A 15210-nucleotide genomic window follows, 5' to 3' on the forward strand; every position below is an offset into this window, starting at 1 on the left:
AAACGGGATGTTAAATGAGCGAACTGTCCAACTGTCACTCTACCTAGTACCCAGTTTCTTTAGCACTTAGCGAAAATATGAGCCAAAATGAATCTATATATTTTCGGTGTCCATGTTACAAATATACGCGTAACGCTTGTACGTTAGATATTATTTGTTAAAAAGACTCTGTTCTAAAACTATATTTTCATTCTTATTCGTCGCTTTAATTTCGATGAAAAAAATAGAATTATATAATGCAATGTATAAATTTATTTTTGAATGAATTGATTTTATTTGCATAGATATACATATCTAAAAATCACTTAATCTATCAATACTTATTGGACCAGGTATACAGAATAAGGCATAATTGTATTTTGTTTAAAGCACTCTCCGATCCATTCGCTTTTAATAATTGTTAACGATGCCTGGGATTTATTGTCAATTAAATTTTGGAGTTCAATATCGGTGGAATTATTATTGATAAAAATATGTGTCACAGAATCGTCAATAGTTTCTCTAATAGTACCACCCATAAAACGAAATTCAAATTTTGATAAATCTGATGAGTCATAAAAATATGCCACGATACCACGAAATAGAGAATAAGGTGATATTTCACTATCAAATAATTCTTGATCTATTTTTTTCATTTCTGTATAATCAAATTTAACATTTTGATCCTGAAATAATTTTATATAAAATTTAAATTACCTATAGAAATTAGATTTAGTAAAATAAGTAAATGAACGTGATACCGTATCTTCGACTTTTTTGAACGAACGTAATAAACTCTCTTCGTCAGCATCTATAGTATAGTGATCATAATAATCATCATAATATTGTGCTAATCGTCGTTTCGTTGATTCACGACTACATATCAAATCCCATGGTAAAAAATCTTGTAATGACGACCAATTTTCTTTTTTGGTAACCCGTCTAAACCAATCCAATGTTACCACATCATACTTTTTACTTTGTATGATGCAACTTGCTCTTACCTAAAGAATTTTATTCATATGTCGACTATTCGAACAGTATTAATTGTTAAATTAAGATCCAAAGTTGATAGTAAATAGCACATTTACCGTTTTAACGTTACCAACAATAATACAGTAATTTTCCTTTAAAGGGTTTTGTACAACATTTGCTCTGTGTTGCAGAAGAATTTCTTCAATCTGTTCTTTAGGTAACTCATCGACGCCATTTATCACGCAAATTTCTTTGTCGTCAAAAAGTCGGGTAAGATGAACCGGTGGATTGTCATAAATGTTTGGTTTCATTGATTTCTCTTCATATTTTATTGAACGTTGTTTCCTTGTCTTACATACTTTACTTTCACATGCTTCTTCTATATCTTCATAAGGTATTTCTCGTTTTGTTAATTTCTGAATTGGTTGCGTATCCTTAAAAATAACAAAAATATTTGTTATTTATATTGTAATGATATAACATGCAATAAATCATTCAATTATGTACCTTAATTAATAATTTCAAGTTATCAGTTGTACAAACGTCATACCACGGTTTATCAGTTCTAACACTTGTAACTCTAGGAAATCGTAAACTGTATCCGGTTGGATAATTATTACTACATATCATTTCCGATGCTTTTATGGTCAAAATGATGGAATTTTCAGGACGAATCCATAAATTTGGCTCAACCTAACATATTAAAATGATACTAATATATAACGAATATTTACTTCCGTCAACTCACCTTGGGAGGCACGACATTTTCAGGTCGTTCTGTTTGCCACTTATCTTTAAACATTCTTCCGAGTTCTTTCAATGTATTCATAGAAAAACCACTGTTGACTGATACTACAGATAAAAATTTTGTAGGATTTTCACCAGGAGTTTTTGCAGAAGAAGCTACGCCCATTAAAAAGCTATTTACTAAACCCATAAATTTTCTACCGTAATAACCACCGAGAATAATTAAATCTATATCGTGTACCAAACCTTCAGAATACTAAAAGATTATTATTTATAGTAACAACAAAAAATTATAACAATGTAAGCAAATATTATACAGAATATTACCTCAGCTTTTATTTTATAACAATTAGTACCATTTCGTACATTTGGTTTATATTTACTATCACATTCTTTTACTACAATTCCTTCTTCTTTATTCCTAATACTTTCATTGAATATTTTACATAATTCCTCGCTTAAAAGCAGAAATTGTATAAATTTACATGTAAAAATTTCTTTTTTCTTAAGCTGTCAATCATAACCAATTACCTTCTAGAAACTTTAGTAGATTTACATAATAAAAGGCAACCTTCTTCCTCTTTAAATACATCTTTTAAAATTTCAAGTCTTTTTTCATAAGGTTCGTTATTAAGTAAAATATCATTATGCATAATAATATCGAATGCAACAAAACATTGTTGATAAGGACTATCCTTTGAGAGTTTCTTAACATCAAAGTTCATTCCCTTTGAGCCTAACAATTTCCTTTCTTTATGCCAACCCATTAATTCACCATCTAAAATGACTGATTTTACTTGAGGATTTAATAATCGACCAAATACACTGCTCATAAAACCTGAAATGTATAATTGTATAATTGGTACCATCATAGAGATCATGTCATCTTTACAAAAATATGTATTTAGTTTAATTTATATATAACATATTCTAATCAAATTGCAACACATATATACCTGCAGAAGTAGTTTCCCCAAAACCAGGCTTATTTGTAATATCATACCCTTGTCTTGTAAAATACTTATATTTGCCATTTTTCATATGTATTTGAGATCGCTCGCCATCATATTTGCATTGCACAAAGTATTGTTTTCTTCCATTAAAAAGTTTCTCTACATTCTCAATTTGACATTCTTCTAATAACATAGGCTTAAAATGAGAAAAAACTTGAATATCATGATGATATCTCAATTGAGGATCATATAATGTGTCACAAATTTGTCGCAAATTAGATGATACATTAAACAATGAATCTGCATCTGGATGAAAAACTAAAAAAACATATCACTGTTAAATGATATTGTTCTAAATATATTTTTTTATATATTTTTAAAGTAATATACAAAAAATAAACCTTGCAATATCTTTTTCGTTCCAATACCAAGATCCAATCTTTTTAGAATAATTCGTGTTATCCATTTGAACTCTAATGCATTTAATTTCCTTAATAAATCTTTGAACGTTTCATTTCTTCTTAACGATAGATTATCGAGAATAAAATTGATTTGTTCTATTGAGATATGAGAACCTTCACGTTGAAAACGATTTTGTAAAACCCAATAAGCTTTATCCGCAAAATTGCAACGTGTAATATTTTTTGCAGTTGGAGTTCTAAAACATTTTAGTTCCTTTTAAGATTTATGATTATAGCACACTATTAATACTAGGAAAAAATAAATATTAATAATCTTACTTGTACTGTTTAAGTTTAATTGCATCCTTACTGTTTTTCCCGAAACAAAATATACTAATATAAATATCGGCAAGAGACTTTTCTTTTAAATTATATGCCTCACGTTCTCGTTCAAGATCTGGTAAGATTAATCTTAATATAGGAAAGAGTGAAACATCCTGTAAAAGAATTTTATTGAAATATTATGATTTTAATACAGATAATCATTAACAACTTTAATTTAAAAATTCAAAATTTTACCATATCTGGATACTCAGTTTTTAATTCACGACCCATATTACGACATTTCTGAAAGAACTGCTCCAAAATATCAGCTTTCCTAGATATTCGTGATTTCCTAGTATCTGTTTTAGAGATTTTCTCGAATATACCGCACAATTCCACAAATTCAATTTTACTAGCTAATGTTCCATTCATTTTACTCCTGTACAAAAAAGAATAGAACTCATTAATTATTTGAAAGGTAGAATCAATGTAATTTAAGAGATGAGATAGTTTATTTATAAAAAACGTTTGATTTCTATAAAAAATGCTTACATCTTTATTTACAACATAACATAAGTTTATAAATCATATATAGTAATAATCATATACTGTAAATAACTTTCTTAAATTAAATCGTAATATAATTTTCAAGATACATTCTTGCTAATAAATAGTTTTCAGACTGTAGATAAATAAGATGTAGATTAAAGGCAGCTTCTTTTCTTAAATCTAAAAGATATGAATTCTTTTTAACTAAATCTCCAGGGTCCTTATCAAGTACTAATTTATAAAATTGTACAGCTGCTGGTAATAAACCAATTTGATGAAATGCACGACCCATATTGTAATATGTTTCTTGTTCACCATCTTCGTTACGGAGTTGAGAATATTTCTTCAAGAAAGCAATAGCTGGAATAGAAAATAACAAATATTTTTATAAATTTTATAAATTATAAATTTTATAAATTTTTTTTATGAATATATTTCCTAAAACAAGATTTTAAATAAATTACGATCTCTAATTTATTTTTCAGCTGTAATTACCTTGACTTACAAGTTGATTCTTCTTAGCAGAAAATTTCTGGCATGCCATTTGTAATAAAGTTACACCAATAAGTAATGCCAATAAGGCACTGGGTACTACTTTGAAAAGAGAAATATAATCATTAAGAGCATATTTATATGTTCCCGAAATAAGACAGTTGTTTGCATGCATTATATGCAAGTATGAAAACACATCTTCCCTTCCAAGGAGCCGCATGATAAATCTATTGTGTCTACAATCTTCTGCTTTTTGCACAATAATATTTAATAAATTCCAAGAATTTGGTTCCTGACAAACGCGTATTAATTGTCGTACGATATTATATCCATGATAAGAATCATTGTTATAAATACAAGAAAGTAAGCATAAAAACATGATATGAGAATTCCTTTTCTCAAATCTTTTAGATGTTAAAGCACTAGAACAGATTCTTTGTAGTAATCCATACTTTTTTAATGTACAAGCCAGTTTACACATTTGCAAAAGTAAAAGAAATTCTTTCTTCTCACTTAATTCCGTATTATTTAGAAATGATGGTGCATTTTCTTCTTCAAGTTTTTCGCCACGGGATAGTCGATGAAGTTGCAATGTTTCCAAACGTTGTCGTACTGCATATGCTCTAGTTAATGCATTTAATTCAGCTTTGTTTCTTATGTTTGCGCAATGTCTAGAGAAAAGTAACATACCAGATTGAAAATATTCATCATACTTTTTTACTTTGAAAAGGAGTAATGTCCTTTGATATATTACTTGTGGATCTAAAGTATCTGACTCTGGATCTTGATTAAGAACTTCTATTGCTTTGTTATATTGACCTTTTAATTTATACAGCTTAGCTAATGCTGTTCTTGCACCTAAATGTTGAGATGATAATTGTCTAACAACTTCATATGATTTTATTGCTTTTTTTAAGTCTTTGCAACCAACCCAACATTCCGCATGTCGTAACCATACTGCAGCTAAACTATAATTATTACTATTGACTAATGGTTCTAATAGCATTAAAGCGTGTTTAAATTCTTTTTTCCCCATTAAAGCTTCAGCTATATCTAAGAAGAGATCGCCAGAAATTTCTGGATTTTCATTTAAATAAAAGTTGGGTAAAAAATTCTCAGCTAATTTCATCTGATTCAATTCAATAAGTGTTACAAGAAATTTTGCCTTCAAGTCAACAACAACATTATCTGGCACTCCACAAGATTCTATTTCACATATATTGCTATCTTCCAATTCTTCTTTTTTTTCATTTCCAAATCTTTTTATTATTAAATCAGAGTCTTGAGTACCATCAATGGTTTTATATTTTACCCAAATGCTGGTGTATGTGGTTAAAATATTTAAACTTCTTTTAAACTTTTTTAGTGCTATTAGAATTTCAGTCATGATATTAACTTCTTCTAGAGTAATGAAAGTAGGACATTTTGAAAAAATATTTTCCATTGCTTCTAGTGCTTGTTCATTATTGTTCTCTTCCATGTATCGTTTGGCTAACATTTTAGCATACTTAATTATGTTTATACCATCTTCAGGTTCTAATTGATGAACTAACTTCAAAAATCCTTTTAAATAAGCTCTTTTATCTCCATTACGATCTAAAAGTTGAGCTCTTGTTTCATATAAAGTTACATCTTTTGGATTTGCCTGAATTGCTTTATTATAACATGTTATAGCTTGTTTTATGTCTCCACCTTCAAGAGACATATTAGCCAATCTTACCCACTGATCTGCATCTTTTGGACTAAGATGTGCTGCTATCAAAGCAAACTGTAATGACTTTTCTGGCTGATCTGTTTCATATATCATTGCTAATGTATGAAATGGTTCTGGAGCACTTGGTACTTGTCTATAGAAACATTGAAGAATTTATATTGCTTTATTTATTATTATCTAGGAATGACACATCATCATTTGAAAAAATACACTTGCCTGATTATTTCCATACATATCTGAGCAGCTAATTCTGTATCTCCTCTAGCATATCTTAAATTTGCTTCACCCATAAGACCTTGCAGAACAGGTGGAAGTGTCCTTTTTTTCCGTTTATGACGTATTTGTCCTCCACTTTGTGGCTTTGACGTTTTAGACTGAATTATTTTATTTGTTTCTACTTCTTCATTCTCAAAATCATTTCTAAAAACAAGAAAGTTTGTTTACTAGGAATTTTATAAGAATACACAGATCCATATTAGGCTGCTACCTAGAAAAATCAAATTCTGCAGTTTCTAAATCTACATCTTGATCCATTCTAGAAGAATATTCAGAGAATGTCAACTCTCCATTTAAAAACTGCTTTGTTAATTGATCCTCTTCATCTGCAGTTATTAATAAATCATGATCTTCTTCTTCTGTGGTAATATCCATAGCAGAAGTACTTTGTCTCGAATAAACATCTGATATGACATTTTGTGGCACATCTTCTATTTCTAAAGCTTGTGCTTCAATAAATTCTGTGATATCAACATTCATGTTATTTAAGGCATTTTCATCTAATTCTTCTATAATCACAGGAGCTATTGCACTTTTTTCATCGAACGCCATATTTTTATCCTTGAGCTGTATTATATGCACTAAATGTTATTACCAAATTATTCACTTTTCAATCACACCACAGAGCACTAAAATAAATATAGAACTAAATTCATGTATCTTTAAGTTTAAAGATTTACACATTAAATAGAGATAATACAATTATCACACATAATATTTGATATGTGATATGAATAATAAAAAATATATTATTTCTTAATAAATTATTATTGCTGTACAATAAAAATACATTAAAAATTTTTATTGCAAGGTACTGATTTTATATACGTATTAAGAGATATTTACATTATAAATATATAAATATTAACATTTACAATGCATGTTGATCGCGTGTAACATAAATGTCATACAATACGCATATTACATCTACATCATATCATTAGAACACTTTTTATACAATATTATCAATAATTTATACACATTAACATTAACATTCGTGTACTTATATTGTAAATTAAATATTTATGAGAAATAAATGTATATGAAAGGTTAAGTTACCACATAAATTGTTTACCTTTTATTAAAGTTCTAGTAGAGTGATTAATATTAGATTCCTGGCACAGATATAACTTTTGTCTTAAACATACAATTATTATATTTTTATTTCTGCGTCTACAAGATAACAACTTATACTTTTGATATTGACATCATCACTTTACGATGTGAAGTTCTGTAAACAATACGATAGTAAACTGCATTATGATTTGCTTGTCCGTTATTTGTTGGCACAATTTATATATAATAGAGTATATGAGTTGTAATATAGAGAAGTAAGGGACGTAAAAACATTAAACGAAAATGTATGTTGCGAATACTTTGATATTTCATTTGAAATGGATTTTTATTTTAAGAATGTTGAGGTTATGACATCAAAACAAGGTTTTTAACAATAAAAAAACATCTGTATATGTCATTTTTAGATTTCTTAAACATTAAATAAGAAATTATTATATTATCTTATTATTGCTCGAAACGTTGAAAAAAAGCATGGGCAGAGAAAATACAATTTAATAAATTATGTCTCTCTACTACATGTAAGTTTTATAAAGTACAATATGCATGAATTGTAATCTCAATTACATTTATATAAACAGAATTGATTACAAGTTATTTTAATATTTTTTATTTTAACGTTCAAATATAAATAGAAATGTAGTAGTTTATTATTAAAATTTAAAAAGAAAGTTTCTTTTGTTGTTCTCCAATATCACTTTAAAATAATTTATTCTAAATTATATTATATCAGAAGTAGATGATTCTATATTTTGAATATTTATTTCCTTATTTAACAATTATATGTGATATATGATATTAATTTTCTTATGTATTTTTCAGCTGATATTAATAGTATGAAGCCACATACATGTTGGCTATATGTTTCTTTATTATTACTACTTAATATTGTAATTCGATCATCTCGTAATCAAGTAAATTGTTTATTAGAAAAAAATAATTCTGTAAACTCTGAACTTAATAATGTACCTAAATTACCATGCCATGGCAATAGTCCTGAACAAGTAAAAGTCCATTTTACTAGCAGAATTGTTGAAAATGAATACATTGTTGCATTTAAAGGCTATTATAAACCACATACACGTGAAAATTACATAAAAGCTGCATTGAATTCATCTGGTATTCATAAGTGGAAAATTTTATTTCGTGACAACTTGGCTAGCAATTATCCAAGTGATTTTGATGTTGTTCTCTTAGAAGAAACAGATAAACATAATGGTCTTAGTGCTTTGACTGATCATCCTCTCATTAGAAGAGTAACTCCTCAAAGACTTGTACAAAGAAGTTTAAAGTTCATCAACGCATCAGAGGATGCAGATTTTCTAGAATACAAAAATTTCAAAAGAAAAATTAACAATTATGTGAGTTTTTATATTGGACATTTTAATTTTAATTTGTATAATCAAGATAATAATCAATAATAATTTTATTTATTGTGACTTATATCGAATTTTAGAACAATCAGTTTTGGCAATCAACCAATCGTCACACATCACGTAGATTATTAAGAGCTATACCAAGACAAATTACAAGTATACTTCAAGCTGATGCTTTGTGGAGTATGGGTGTTACCGGGAATGGAGTCAAGGTGGGTATTTTCGTTTGGGATATAGGTTTTAAGAAATTGGATAAATTGAAATAATATTTATTATATACATAATAATTATTATTAGGTAGCAATATTTGATACTGGACTAGCAGCTAGTCACCCACATTTTAAAAAAATTAAAGAACGTTCAAATTGGACAAATGAAAAAACACTAGAAGATGGTTTAGGTCATGGGACATTTGTAGCTGGAGTTATTGCATCATCTTGTATAGATTGTCTTGGTTTTGCACCTGATGCTGAACTTCACATATTTCGTGTTTTTACTAATACTCAGGTATGTTTATCATTATATTCGGTATATCTACTTTTCACTTAACTTGATACATCAGAACATCCTTGCTTTTCACAGGTATCATACACATCGTGGTTTTTAGATGCATTCAATTATGCTATTCTTACAAAAGTTACTGTACTGAATCTTAGTATTGGAGGACCAGATTTTATGGATCATCCATTCGTTGATAAAGTATGGGAATTAACAGCAAATGGTGTAATTATGGTTTCTGCTATTGGTAATGATGGACCTTTATATGGGTAAGGAATTTTTTCTATATTTATTCCTCTAAATTTTATAATACACCAATAAATGGAATCTCATTTAATATAGCACCCTAAATAATCCTGCGGATCAGATGGATGTCATTGGAGTAGGTGGAATCAACTGGGAGGATCAAATAGCAAGATTTTCATCACGTGGTATGACTACATGGGAGTTACCATCAGGATATGGGAGAGTAAAACCTGATTTAGTTACATATGGATCAGGAGTACGAGGTTCTGCATTACAAGCAGGTTGTAGAACCTTATCTGGAACTTCTGTTGCTAGTCCTGTTGTTGCTGGAGCTGTAGCACTTTTAGCCAGTGGGTTTGTACAAGCAGATGGATCTGTTAAACAAAGAGTAATTATATATCAAATCTTATATATCAAATCTATATATCAAATCTTTATCTTCTTGTACATTTATCTCTTCTATAAATAAATATAGATAAATGTTTAATGACAAAATTATTATTTTAATTATTTTAGATTACTCCAGCAAGTATGAAACAAGCATTACTTACTTCTGCGCGTCGTTTATCGGGAGTTGGAATGTTTGAACAAGGTGCTGGAAAGCTAGATCTTTTACGAGCATTTCATTTTCTACGTTCGTATACACCTATCGCTACACTAAGCCCAAGGTAATTATTTTCTTATATTATACAGCTCATTATTTTAATATTAATTATGATCTATAAAATGGTGTATAATATGATACATAAACTATGATGCACATTATTAGTTATATAGACTTAACTGAATGTCAGTATATGTGGCCATACTGTACACAAGCTGTATATCATACTGGTATGCCTACAATTGTAAATATAACTATAATAAATGGTTTGGGAGTATCTGGTCATGTAACAGAGCTTGTATGGCATCCGTATACCGGCAATGGTAACGGTGAGCGAATCGATGTATCAGTAACTTATAGTGATGTTCTTTGGCCATGGTCTGGATGGTTAGCAGTTGCTATAACAGTTCCACCATCAGCTCGTGGTTGGCAAGGCATAGCACAAGGTTGAAATTACTTCTATTTCTAATATATTAAATAATACTCTATAATATTATTATGTTAGAATTTAATTCTATAAATAGGTCATATATCGGTTACAATTGAGTCACCGCCGAGTGATGGAGAAGAAAAAGTAAGACAATCTAAAATAGAATTACCCTTAAAAGCAAAAGTTATTCCTACACCTCCCCATCAGTAAGTATAAGAAAGAAGTTTTAGTTATAGTATAGAATTTTGATATACAACTAAAATTGAATAACATTTCCTTAATAGTAAACGTATCCTATGGGATCAATTTCACAATCTGCGTTATCCTCCCGGATACTTCCCGCGAGATGATTTGCGTGTGAAAAATGATCCACTTGATTGGAACGGTGACCATATTCATACTAACTTTAAAGATATGTATCAGCATTTACGTAATGCTGGTTATTATTTAGAGGTACTTGGTGCTCCATTCACTTGTTTTAATGCCAAAAATTATGGTACCTTACTCATTGTCGATAGTGAAGAAGAGTTTTTTCCTGAAGAGGTAATATTATACATGTTATATAATGTTCAATAACGTTTTCTGGTAATGTTTAATTAATTTAAAATTTACAAAAAACTATGTTTCAGGTAACTAAATTAAGGAAAGATGTAGAAGAAGAAGGTCTTTCTGTAGTCATATTTGCAGATTGGTATAATGTCACTGTTATGAGGAAAGTGAAATTTTATGATGAAAATACTCGGCAATGGTGGATACCAGATACAGGAGGTGCAAATGTGCCAGCCTTGAATGATTTACTATATCCTAACTGGGGAATTGCATTTGGTGACCAAGTACGCAATGGTCAATTTACTCTTGGTCAACATCCACCTGTTACTTTTGCTTCTGGTACTACAATCACTCGGTATGTGATATAATAAATATCATAGCTAACTGTTTAAATTGTTATATATATATTGACTTTAATAATGAGATAAAATATATTTTTTACATTTATCAAGATTTCCAAAGGACGGAGTTATTCTTTATGCAGAATTACATGATCAAGGGCAGGAACTTTTGCTTGAATCAGAATCAAGATCTACAATCCCAGTGCCAATTCTCGGACTTTTTCAAACCAACGGTTATGTAAATATGAAAGAACTGTATAATGACAATTACAGTAACAACGAGATAATGGGGAAAGAAAATGTGGAAAAAAGTAATATGAAAGACCAAGCAAAAATTGTATCAGGTAGAATTGTAGTATATGGGGATTCAAATTGTATCGATGACAGCCATTTACAAAAACGTACGTTTCTTTCATGAAATCTTCAACTTAGTAATTATATTATTTTTTATTCTTCAATTAAAACTAAATGTTATTTTTTAGCTTGTTTTTGGATGCTTGATGCTATACTGGAATATACAACAACGGGACATATTGCAACTGTTTTTACAGACGAAAGTCAAACTAAGGCAAAAGTTCTTGAGAAGTCTAGTATTTTAGACAGTAATGAATTACCGCAACGTATGGAAGGAAGTTATTTGAAACGTCATAGTAAAGTATTACTGCCTGAAAATACTAATGCTGGTCATATTAGACCACTTCCATCTTGTCCTACTATTACTCCTGCTATTCCAAAACCTTTAAACGAATCTGTCCCTTTGTAAGTTATTATAAATGTCATTAAATTTCATTCGATAAATAAGTACATTACAGTATGACTTTAATTTTATTTCAGAAATCTTTATAAGCCTCAAAAACTATTGTCTGTTGGAGACACAATAGTTGCTATAAATCCAGTTCTACAAGATTCAAGTCCATTATGGCTTAGAAGACGTGTTGGAGGTGCAAATATTCCTACATTACATCACGCAGATCGAAATAATATTGATGAATTAAAACAAAATGATCAAGATAATGGTATAATACTTACAAGTAAGTGGAGTTACATGGGAGGAATAATAATGGTAGCAAGTATTTTTTTTTACTTATTAAATCGATGGAATTGCTTAATAACAAAAAGGCATTCTCGAAGAAAACGAACAGTCGGTAGATTACGCAGAGTTATTCAAACAATTTCTCTACGCAGAGTGCCTCAAATGTGACTGTGTATTTGACATACCTTCAACTAATGCAAGATAATGTTCAATTATCTGTGGTAAACGCTTAAAAATATAACAAACTATATTATGTGCCTTTAAATATATAGTACTCAACATAAATCTAAAAGTTACATAAATTATTTTGATAAATTTTATGTGTTGTTGATTAATTTTGTATAGCGCAAGTTTCTGTTGATATACAGGTATAAAATGAAAGATTACCCTATTATTTCGTTTATTAAGCATATAAATGAAAAATAAAAATAAGGAAAATACAAATACTTTACATATAAAAATATACATACATTAAAATATATTAGTAAAATGCATGGAATAAAGTAAATATAAATTTGCACGATAAATTATAAAAACATCATTTTAGATTCAATATTGACATATTTTATATGTTTATATTTTTTCAAATATTTTAATATTTTAATTAATAGAACAATCATTTACTTTAGGTTAACAAATATATATATATATAAAAAATGTATTATCAACTTATTATTAACTTGTGGTTATAATAATTATTAGATTTTGTATAATGACATCATCATCCATTTTTGTTACAAACAAGTAATAATATAATATTATTAGCTTAAAAATGTTGCTACTTCGTAACATAGGCTACAAAAATTCCATAAATAAAACTGTTTTTATATACAAAGCTATTTAATTAATGACACAGAAACGATTTCAATGTTTACAATGTGTTTGCAACGAATTTTAAGTATAATATTTTTTATATAAACATAATATTAATTACTTTTAGAACATTTACATTAAAATTATATTTTAATTATAAAATGGATTATATGTGACCCAATGTGCCCTATCTTGTTCTGCTGCAGATTTATGAGTCGTAAAAATACTTTTGAATACTTCTGATGCTTTGGGATCTTTAGCAACACTGTAATTATCTTTAACTTTTTTATATGCTGGATCTTCAGCTTCAGTCCTATTACTATTGACCTTCACAGTACCATTTTTCTCCTCTTTTCTCATTTTTTTCTTTGGTACTTCCTCTTGTTTAACATCTTGCATTTGATTATCTTCATTATGTTTCTGTTTCTTAGATCTTTTCTGAGCTGTTTTTCGTTGGGTCATATTTTCTTCCATTAATTTAAGATCATCACCTTCTGCATTTATAATAACAATATCTGTTTCAGTAAAAGGCTGTTGACATTGATGACATATCTGAAATACATTATAACATAAAAATCTCAATATGTTTCTTTTAATTTTTATACTTATAATAAAACTGCCTACCTTACTTCTGACTTCCTTAAGTGCTCTTTCACTCATTACACAGCCACATGACCATAAAAAGCAGAATTTATACTTTCCATTCATTTCTAGTCCAATAAGTGGACAAATATATGGACTCTTTCTTTCATCAATATAACAATCTCCTTTTTTTGCTTTGTTACCCTCAAATGCCGGATTAGATGTTAAATTTAAGTTTTTTATGTCTTTCAAAGTTTTAATATGTTGTGCTGATTCTGGAAGAGTATTTCGATCAAGGAGGCCTTCTAATACAGATTCTTTACTATAAAGACGACCTAAAGCACAACCAACAACTGGTGGCTGTAATGGTAATTGTTTAATTGTACAGTGTCTCCACTTAAATGCTAGCTCTGCTTCCTTATCTTTCTGCAATTGATTATAAATAATTATATATAATTTTATTTCAGTTAGATACACAGTATGATAAGGAATTAATTTTTGTAAACTAAAATTGATGATGTTTTATATATGTCATTCTTTTAGTAAATGGATGATATATAATAAACCTTATTACATAGATAGTATTACGTAGAAAATTACCTGTTCTGGTTTCTTTTTGACTCTTACGAGTTCATCTCTGCGAGGAATAGTTCCACCATCGCAACCCATGATATATCGTAGACTAAATCAAAAATACGATTACGATCTTTAATCCTAAGCTGATCTGTGTCAAATGCTGTTATGGACTATACGGCAACCAACAGTCTCCTCTTTGCCACAATATCAAAAGCACGGTGTAAGGTGTAATCAGAGAGAAAATTTCCTCTCTAGTGTAATATAAGGGTATTCCGTGTTTTGATGACGCACCTCTATCCTATTGGTGTATTTGTACTGTGACGATTATTAGGTAGTGTGAGTAGTGATTAGTTCCTCTGGCCATCACTATCGCTAGAGACATCGTTGTTAGAAAGGCATATACGTGTACATTAATGAGATGTAGTGATACAGATTTTAATAGTGATATTATTAGCAAAAAGTACTAATATATAACACTGGATACGGTATACAGTTTATGGTATCTCAACCAGAGATAAGTACTAATAAATAAGTGTGAAATAGATGAGACCTCTCGCTGTGCATATGCACATTTCTCGCATCCAACCAAAAGCATCGGAGTGTGCGTATAGTTCCGCTGTTTAACCGCTAGAGGCAGTAATTCGTGAAGCGTAATTTGATTGAATTTCTCCCATGCTC

At 29.1% G+C, this 15210-nt stretch overlaps 3 protein-coding genes across 6 annotated transcripts; 1 reads left to right on the forward strand and 2 right to left on the reverse strand.

Moving 5' to 3' along the window:
• Positions 1 to 246: 246 nt before the first annotated feature.
• On the reverse strand, positions 247 to 7621 carry LOC126872135 (DNA ligase 4). 3 transcript variants are annotated; one of them, XM_050631752.1, is made up of 12 exons: positions 7486 to 7621; positions 3635 to 3818; positions 3395 to 3552; positions 3056 to 3312; positions 2658 to 2972; positions 2233 to 2539; positions 2029 to 2158; positions 1703 to 1957; positions 1462 to 1647; positions 1071 to 1388; positions 741 to 983; positions 247 to 665 (listed from the first exon to the last, which is right to left on the reverse strand). In XM_050631752.1, exons 2-12 carry the CDS (start codon positions 3809 to 3811, stop codon positions 321 to 323), a joined length of 2691 nt encoding a protein of 896 aa, XP_050487709.1. In that variant the 5' UTR covers positions 3812 to 3818; positions 7486 to 7621; the 3' UTR covers positions 247 to 320. The 3 variants fall into 3 exon arrangements, 2 of the variants coding, with proteins under 2 accessions (XP_050487709.1, XP_050487708.1); XM_050631751.1 differs by lacking the exon at positions 7486 to 7621 and adding an exon at positions 3932 to 4076; XR_007691859.1 differs by lacking the exons at positions 247 to 665; positions 741 to 983; positions 1071 to 1388; ... (5 more) ...; positions 3056 to 3312; positions 3395 to 3552 and adding exons at positions 3932 to 4288; positions 4424 to 6267; positions 6351 to 6554; positions 6622 to 7039 and having other exon boundaries at positions 3670 to 3818.
• A 240-nt stretch (positions 7622 to 7861) lies between these two features.
• LOC126872131 (membrane-bound transcription factor site-1 protease) lies at positions 7862 to 12881 on the forward strand. Of its 2 annotated transcripts, none has more exons than XM_050631734.1 (14): positions 7862 to 8005; positions 8307 to 8845; positions 8941 to 9072; positions 9158 to 9367; positions 9443 to 9627; positions 9701 to 9992; positions 10121 to 10272; positions 10374 to 10654; positions 10733 to 10844; positions 10923 to 11181; positions 11268 to 11542; positions 11640 to 11929; positions 12011 to 12178; positions 12363 to 12548. In XM_050631734.1, the coding sequence occupies exons 2-14, from the start codon at positions 8321 to 8323 to the stop codon at positions 12407 to 12409; spliced, it is 2928 nt and encodes a 975-aa protein (XP_050487691.1). In that variant the 5' UTR covers positions 7862 to 8005; positions 8307 to 8320; the 3' UTR covers positions 12410 to 12548. The 2 variants fall into 2 exon arrangements, with proteins under 2 accessions (XP_050487691.1, XP_050487690.1); XM_050631733.1 differs by having other exon boundaries at positions 7892 to 8005; positions 12011 to 12287; positions 12363 to 12881.
• Positions 12882 to 13203: 322 nt separating this feature from the next.
• Positions 13204 to 15022, reverse strand: LOC126872155 (replication termination factor 2). Its single transcript, XM_050631786.1, has 3 exons — positions 14557 to 15022; positions 13999 to 14382; positions 13204 to 13926 (listed from the first exon to the last, which is right to left on the reverse strand). The coding sequence occupies exons 1-3, from the start codon at positions 14623 to 14625 to the stop codon at positions 13525 to 13527; spliced, it is 855 nt and encodes a 284-aa protein (XP_050487743.1). The 5' UTR covers positions 14626 to 15022; the 3' UTR covers positions 13204 to 13524.
• Positions 15023 to 15210: the final 188 nt, after the last annotated feature.

Source organism: Bombus huntii, chromosome 12 (genome assembly GCF_024542735.1).
Source record: "Bombus huntii isolate Logan2020A chromosome 12, iyBomHunt1.1, whole genome shotgun sequence".
Taxonomy (NCBI): Eukaryota; Metazoa; Arthropoda; class Insecta; order Hymenoptera; family Apidae; genus Bombus; species Bombus huntii.

Coding starts and splice junctions, on each gene's coding strand:
- LOC126872135 (XM_050631751.1), bottom strand. Junction 2,540..2,657: donor TGGGGAAACTACTTCTGCAG/GTATATATGTGT, acceptor TATACATTTCAG/GTTTTATGAGCAGTGTATTT. Junction 1,389..1,461: donor ACTTGAAATTATTAATTAAG/GTACATAATTGA, acceptor GTTATTTTTAAG/GATACGCAACCAATTCAGAA.
- LOC126872155 (XM_050631786.1), bottom strand. CDS start 14,625: ATGGGTTGCGATGGTGGAACTATTCCTCGCAGAGATGAACTCGTAAGA. Junction 14,383..14,556: donor TCAAAAAGAAACCAGAACAG/GTAATTTTCTAC, acceptor AATCAATTGCAG/AAAGATAAGGAAGCAGAGCT. Junction 13,927..13,998: donor TTAAGGAAGTCAGAAGTAAG/GTAGGCAGTTTT, acceptor AATGTATTTCAG/ATATGTCATCAATGTCAACA.
- LOC126872131 (XM_050631733.1), top strand. CDS start 8,321: ATGAAGCCACATACATGTTGGCTATATGTTTCTTTATTATTACTACTT. Junction 9,993..10,120: donor ATGGATCTGTTAAACAAAGA/GTAATTATATAT, acceptor TAATTATTTTAG/ATTACTCCAGCAAGTATGAA. Junction 11,543..11,639: donor TCTGGTACTACAATCACTCG/GTATGTGATATA, acceptor ACATTTATCAAG/ATTTCCAAAGGACGGAGTTA.